This window comes from Natator depressus, chromosome 2 (genome assembly GCF_965152275.1).
Source record: "Natator depressus isolate rNatDep1 chromosome 2, rNatDep2.hap1, whole genome shotgun sequence".
Classification (NCBI taxonomy): domain Eukaryota; kingdom Metazoa; phylum Chordata; order Testudines; family Cheloniidae; genus Natator; species Natator depressus.
The window spans coordinates 120,728,897-120,736,946 of NC_134235.1; the positions used below are offsets into that span (position 1 = coordinate 120,728,897).

Sequence of the window (8,050 nt, forward strand, 5' to 3'; positions counted from 1 at the left end):
TCACTTCATCAGATGCATTCAGTGGAAAATACAGTGGGGAGATTTATATACATAGATTGTTTCATGTTCTCTATGTATATAAATCTCCCCACTGTCTTTTTCCACTGAATGCATCCGATGAAGTGAGCTGTAGCTCACGACAGCTTATGCTCAAATAAATTTGTTAGTCTCTAAGGTGCCACAAGTACTCCTTTTCTTTTATTGAACTGAGTTATCTCAATGAAACATGTCCATTTAAAATATATAATTCAAGCCACCATTACACAAATACAATACAGAAGCACTCATCATTAGCCTAACTACATTTTAAATTTTCACGTGTGTATAATTTAATACATGGATGAAAGTAACTCACTGCCTCTGTTTTTTAGGTTAACAGAATTAGGATAAGTGTGGAGAGTAATATATGTGTATTTTAAGCAAGGCAATTAAGTTATTTCCCAACATCTAGGACCTACAGATAATCATGTTTATTAGTATTTCACAATCCAGAAAGATTACATTTTTCTTTTACTTACAGACTGGTGAGCTTTTTTCCCCGCAAAGTTAAATAATCACAGCTGTAGCTTTCACAAGCACTACACAGAGGTATAAATTATATATGAATGAGACGTATAACTGCAGGAGAGAGGGATTCATTATTAAAGACATAGCCCAGGTTCTGTTGAGAAAAGTACTAGGAGGTTTTGAGGTCTGTGGTGTGTGTGCACAGTAGCTTCTCTGTTTCCATTTAGTATTTGTTAGACAAGTCACAAAGCCCTCGCTGGCAACAGCAGCAAATGATCTCCTTGAAGGTTTTCCTGAGCTCTTGACTCCGGAATGCGTAGATAAGGGGATCAATGATGGAATTGCACATGATGAGAATAAGGTACAAGTTAAAGTGGGACATGAAACACACACAGTATGGATTGTGGGGGCAGGAGATGTAGAAAATCAAGTGGAGGAAAAATGGGGCCCAACACACAACAAAAACCCCTATCAAGATGGTCAAAGTGATGGCCCCCTTCATGTTGGCACCTTGACGAATTGTGCCAGTCCCTGGAAGAACTGCAATCTTTTTGATATGCAGTCGGGCCAGCATGAACATGTGGACATAGAGGGAGGCCATGAGAACTAGCATGGTGAAGAACATGCTGATAAGACAGATGATGACAACACTGCTGTCTGAATAAATAATGAACAAAATGCCTGAAACCGTGCAAGCAGCCCAGATGCATGTTATGATGATCCCTACACGCTTCACTGTCATAATGTTATGGTACTGGAGAGCATAAAAGATGGTAAAATACCTGTCCACAGCTATTGAAAGCAGGCTGCAAATGGATGCAAGTAAGGAACTGCAAATCACCGAGTCAATGACATTGTCAATGTTTACAGTGAAACTTTGTGCACCAGTATCTGTATCGTTTAACAGGGTGATTACAATGGTTTCTGATCCATTTGACAGACTCACTAGCATGTCAGCCACTGCCAGACTACAGATGAAAAAGTACATAGGTGAATGCAGATTTTTGTTCTTGGCTATTGCCACAATGACCAAAATGTTCTCCAATAAACTTATGATGCCCAGAGTCACAAACACTTCTGGGGCCACAAAAAGTTGCTCATAGCACCCTCCAGAGGAGTAACCTTTTCCACTTGACTCATTGGCACCACCATGCAATCCATAGCTGTGGTTCCAGAAGCGCAGAGGCTGGTGCATGCCATGGTGGCGTGTGACGTTCATCTTATGAAGTGCCGATCCAACCCCAAGTGGTATTTTTCCAGCTTGCTGCCTTTTAAATATCAAGTTTCTTTTTGGTTTCCTTGTAGTCCTCCTGAGACTTTTCACTTGCAAAGTTAGCACAAAGGCCTCCAAGGGAGAAAGCAGTTAAAACTCTAGCATGACATCAAACAACAGGATTTCAGACTCTGACATGCTGGTTTTGTCTCTTACAGATGCAGTTTCTAATAATCATCACCTTTAGCATGGTTATCAAGTTCCATGATATTCAATCTACAGCTGTTTTGGTTCCCCCCCCCATCACTTATATTTTATACTGATGCATTCAGGTATTTTCTTGTCTTCTATTAGGAGAGGTAAAAGTAAAATACTCAAGTGACTGCTGCTGAGCGGAAACCAATTTCAAACCGCAAGCACCACTCTGTCAGGCAGTGTATGCTTGCTGCCTGTTTTATGGTGTGTAGAGGGTGAACAAGTACTCAGAGGCATGCTCCGCCTCTGTTTTGCCTTCAGCCAATAAGGCTAAGGAACAGTGAAAGTCTAGGAGATGCTGATTACATTTCAGAACTGCACATCACATAGCAAAACAGTTTCAGATGCAGCACAGCTCCCTGCAGTTACGGGAAATTAGACTTTGTTTTGCTTCCTTATCTTTTCAGAATAGTTTTATTCCCCTCATACTCCTCCGCAATGGATTTTCTGCATCATCACCGCCACTTCTTACAACTACAGCTGCTTTAAGAGTCTTAAAGAAGTCCTTAAATCATTCTGATGCCTTATAGAATCATAGAATACCAGGGTTGGAAGGGACCTCAGGAGGTCATCTAGTCCAACCCCCTGCTCAAAGCAGGACCAATCCCCAACTAAAGCCTTGGCTTATATCCTTTTTATTGTTAGTAGTAGAAATAGTCCTTTGTATTTATTTTTGATGACATAAAGTTACTGTATTTTATATGCATGCCAAGTATGCTCTAGACTGGGAATCAACTGAACCCAGATTGCCTCCTGGCTCTGCCATAGACTTCCTGTGTGACATTGGCCCTGTCATTTAATCTCTATGTGCCTAAATTCCCCATTTGTAAGCTGGATAATTCCTTACCCGACAGGTGTTGTGAAGATAACTGCATTTTAAAAAGTGGAAGGTACTCAAGTGTTATGGTAAGGGGTGCCACATAAGGACCGGAGATAAAGCAAGAAGGGTGCATAACTATTCTGCAGATGATGCTGAGCTCCAAGACACAACACTGTCACCAAGGTATCATCCTCACTGCTGGCACAATTTAGTGCCAGATGTTGGGAAACTAGATCGAGCGTGGACATTTGCTTTTCCATTAGCTTTTCTGATTAGTTAAACAAAGCTGTGATTTTTGAGAAAGGTGTCTCAGGGATCAGCAATAAGACCAAGTAGACAGTAAGTCCTCAGCATAATCATTAATCATCCCACAACACTGTGTCCCATCAGCAGGACAGACCTTCATTGCACTTCTGTCAGCTCTGCCTTAGCATCCACTAAAAAAATACAATTCCAGAGTGGAAAAAACAGCAGGAGACCATAACACTTTTGTTCATCAACCACTATAAAGTATTTTTAAAAATACAAAAACTACCAAACAAAAAACTAAAAACCAATAGAAACTAGAAAGAACAGAAAAGGGGGGCGGGAAATGGCACTTAGAGTCATTGCACTCAGGAGCATCGTATTCATTTGGGAATTGTTTAATGAGCCGCTCCTGACACCTGACAGGAAAACAGAAGAAGGGCTGAGTCTGGTGCAGCAGCAATCCCCACTAAATAAGGGCTTAGTTCAGAGCTAACTTCCCTTTTCCCACATCCCTCCTCCCCCATGCACTGGAGCTCTGTAGAGGAGTTGTAAGATAAACTGCTGTGTGGGGAGACAGGGAAGGGAGTTTGCCTGTGGGAGTGCTACACACCCACACACCAAATCTGAGCTCTGGGTTAAATCTGCAGTGTGAAAAGGGCCTTTATTGTTACATTTGTTTTGCTGAGGCAACTTGTTTTGGTTTATGGTGATCTGCTTACAGAACAGCAGCATATTGCAGAAGTATAAAACCACAGATACAGTAAATAGCCAAATCTACCATCCATATGCACAGGAAATCCTAAACTTAGAGATGACATTCCACTAACCAGCAGCATTCCTATAATGATGGTGTGACATACTGGCCAGACAGTGATCTTTATTTCCCTGCCCCAGTCACACAGACATGAGTCAGGGCTATAAAAGGTCAATATCCTTGTCACATGACATTGGTGATTGTCCACTAACTCCTGTTGTAGTCCCCGAGACTGAACTTGAATACCTTGCCCATTGTGGTACAGCTGCTCCAGGAGTGGTAGAGGGAACAAAAGGACAAAGCTTGGTAAGAAGGCTTAACAGGGAGGGAACCAGCTCCCAATACCTGGCCTTGTCCTACGTGTGCCTCCTGAAATGTGCAGACTCTGAGTGTTCTCAACTCCCACTTAACTTTGAGAATCCTTTGTCAAAGGTGTATTTATTGTTTTTTGCTGCCCATGTCTAAAAAGTTCAACTTGTTCCTCCAAACTTTTGCACCCAGCAATGATGATCCTGCACAAAAATATGCTTTTGAGATTTGTGCAACCCTCTGTGGTAGTTGCAAGCAAAAATATTACAGAACTAAATTACAAGGACTCTTCTGTGTAGTAACCCTCATCTGAAGTGTTTGTGGGCTTTGAGACACATAACTACATAAGAAAGGAAAACATGATCAATACAAGGTTATATAAAATATTTTTGGTTGAAGCTGTGCAATTTGTTTGAAAAAGGCAATGCCTTTAGAAGACACTGTACTTAAAAGCCTGGCTTTTGTTAATCCAACCCATCATTTATATGCATCTTTCCATGATATAGAGGTCGTAACTGATCGATTTCCTGATGTGATCAGTGTGCAACAAATGGATCCTCTGCTTTCTCAAATTAGGGATTGTCAAATCTGGGATGCATTTCCTGAATTGTGTCATAAAATATCTCAAATAAACGACTTGGTAAGTGCACAGGCAAGATTCTCTGTGCTTTCAAAACTTGTAAAATTCTTCTGGTTAATCCCCCACAGGAATGTATCATATGAAAGACTATTCAGCATAGCACCAAAAATAATAACCAGCACAAGTAGTTCATTGGGAAAAAAATCCTCTCTTCCAGCAAACTGTACCCAACATGTCTGAAAAGGCAACAATGGTGAGGAATAACTATGTGCTGTACAGGAGGCAAAAATCAATCTCTCTTCTCACCTGAAGTATCTTCAGTGGTATCCTTCACCTGAACTGTGCAAAAAAGCAAAATGTACCATATACCAGGAACACACTGCAGAGTAAAAGAAGCAGTGCTCTTATGTAGGTAAATACTAACTTTTGTTCTAGCCAAAACCAACCGTTGAATTAAAACAAATCTGGTAGCTAACCGTCATTTCAAAATTTGTTTGTCAGTGGTGAAGACAGATAAAGAAACATTTATTGGCTTAGTTTCTTCCATTATTTTGAACATGTTATTGTTATAGTTCTTATACCAAACCTTCCCCATAAGCATAATTACTGTATTGGTTTATTTTATTGCATCCCACTTCAGCCCCTTGAAATTTTGGGACATAAGCCACTGAATTGAGATTTCTCTGAATTGAGCTCCCCCCTTTCCCCGCCCAAACCGTGCATCCCCCTCTTAGCAATGTGGGTTTAAGGGAATAAGAAATTCCAGGGAGGAGATAGCTCCAGGGGCCAAAGAAACTGAAACCTGTGGGAGCAAACCCAGAAGCAGCCTGAGGGCGTTTGCAGAAGAGTGTTCTCTCCCTTGGTCTGATTGGCTGTTTGCTCCATTCCACAGTCTCTTCACCTCAGCTTCCATTACCCTGACTTCATACCCTTTTCCCCTTCTCTGTCTCCGCTTCCCCATCCCTTGTGATCGGTTTAGCTTCTCCACTCCAAACTAACCGTCACCCAAAAACAGTACTCCTTCTTGATTGGTCCCTAGACACTACTATAATAAAAATAATAATTCTTATTCTTGCTCACTGACATGATGAACTTGTTTGTTATGTAGAGATAAGACTGTCATGGAGGTTCTGCTTGTTGTCAATGAGACACTACTGGAGGAGAGTTAAGATTGTTTTGGTGCTTTAACCATGCATATCCATACTTTCAAATATGTGGGTTTCTTCTGCCTTTAGCCAAATATTTCCTAGTTCTCTAAGGCTTGAGGTTTTGTTTCTGTTGTAATGTTCACAATTTGAAAAAAATATATAGATTTCTAGGGGTTCTTTTTATTACCATTGTGCCCCCAAATCCTAATCAATATTGGTTTCCATGGGTTTGGCCACTGTATAAACACAGATGGAGACTCCCTGCAACAAAGAGCTTACAGTAGAAGATGGACTCACTTCATTAAGTCCAGCTTAACAAATCATTTGCTTGTGGACTTTAATTACAGCTCAAGGGATCCTCGCTCTGATATTTGAGAATATGCTAAGATTTCAACATCAGAATATGATGGACCAGAAAATTAATATATTGTGCCTAAAACTCCCTTTGAAATTTTAAAGGGAACTGGCATAGTCAAGATTCCCTATAAACTGTGGCTGACGAGCTTATTAACACCTCAAAAATTGTCATGGACACAGAAACTAACTTACAAATAATGGAGTTCATCTTAGAAATGAAATACCAAAGGAGAGGAAATAACAGCCTGTCTTTACAGCCTGAGGATGAGCAACGCAATGATGAGATATGTTTCAGTTTTGATTTTGTGAGATGTCACACTGAGCTTCCTTCAGAAGCCTCTTCCCAAAATCCTGCACCTGCATGGAATCTAACATTATTTCTGAATCACACACCAATATTTCCCTTTGAACAAAATAGAAGAGCACCCTCCACGTGATTCCTTAACAGATGGATGAAATTCAAACTACTCACATTTTAAAAGAAGAAAGATGGAGGGCGGGGGTCAGGTGGGACAAGACAGTTATGGAAGAAATGGTAAAATAGGGAGGAGGAAGGATAGTACATTTGAATGGGGTGGTGTCAGAACCTCACAGAAGCCCAGCTGGACACCAAGTTCATCCTTGAAAATACTAGCATGGCAATGGGTGCAAATGGACCTACAGCATGGGACTGTGAAAAGGCGGTTGAAAGAAAAAGCTAAGCAGAGGACTAATAGAACTTTGTCCTGTAAGACTGTGCAAGAAGTGTACTGATATTGTTTAAGGGATACATACAGCATAAATCATTGTGTAATTGAAAAGAGATGTTTTTAAATGTGTCCACATCAAATTTCTCAGTGTACCCAAAAGTCATGCTTGTAAATAAGTTAATTGAAACATCTTTTGTATATTTTACAACGTGCTTACACTCTTTTCAGCATGTAAGAGGAGCCGACCATTAAACCTTGGAAAGGTCTCAGGTTTTGTAGCCTGCTGCATGTCGTGGAGTATTGAGCAGTACAGCACTGATAGGCTCCCCCAAAAGAGAATCATCACAAGCATTTCTCTGATGAACTCTATCCCCAGTAAACTAGTGTGCGAGCCACGCTTTTTTGTTCAGATAATCATGAGACTTGCATGTGTTAGACTCGTTGGGAAACAGAAGCACTTAGCGTAATGAGGTCCTGACCCATGGATAGGGACAGTTGCTACTGCAGTGCAAGTGTACTAATAACTATAGCAAACACAAAAATAAAAACACAAATGAGAACTAGAACTACACTATTATTAAAGAAAGTCAATGCCATTCAGCTTTAAACTAATGAAACTAATTCATAAGAGTAGAAGCCACACATCATACCACAGTCAAAGGCTGTCTGGGTTTTGAAAGGGTCATTAAGATGTTTGTTTATCCCATTACTACCTCAGAAATAAAGTACCTGTTGCTGATGGTTACTTAAAAAGGTCCCTAATGAGAAATAATGCAAGAAATCATTTCTCAGCACTTTGCAGCACCAAATCCTAAATTAGACATTTCCTTTCATCCAGCTCTATAAACCAAAAAGCAATAGTCCATAGCCCACAGCCTGCGTCTGTGTCTCCTGCAATATGTTTGATGCTAATAGCCAAGCTGTTAGTATGTCCATTGCTCTTGTTCATGACCTTCATATTAAAATAAAGGAGAGCAAATATGCAACATGGTTTTTCTTCAATTCCCATATGTTCCTGAATAGAGCAGCTTTCAGTGCTGTCCTTGCTTGTCTCTCTCTCTCTCTCTCTCTTTTTTTTTTTTACCATTAGTGTTTATAGTATCATTTTATTTTATGATTTTCAGAATGATCTTTTGAGGTTTACTGTATTCAGTTCAGGTAGATATTTA

At 40.3% G+C, this 8,050-nt stretch overlaps 1 protein-coding gene across 1 annotated transcript; it reads right to left on the bottom strand.

Moving 5' to 3' along the window:
- Positions 1 to 296: 296 nt before the first annotated feature.
- MC4R (melanocortin 4 receptor) lies at positions 297 to 2,087 on the bottom strand. Its single transcript, XM_074943188.1, has one exon. The coding sequence runs from the start codon at positions 1,724 to 1,726 to the stop codon at positions 731 to 733; it is 996 nt and encodes a 331-aa protein (XP_074799289.1). The 5' UTR covers positions 1,727 to 2,087; the 3' UTR covers positions 297 to 730.
- Between the last annotated feature and the right edge of the window lie 5,963 nt (positions 2,088 to 8,050).

What these genes read in the sequence shown, in the direction of transcription:
- MC4R (XM_074943188.1), bottom strand. Translation starts at nt 1,726, where the DNA reads ATGAACGTCACACGCCACCATGGCATGCACCAGCCTCTGCGCTTCTGG.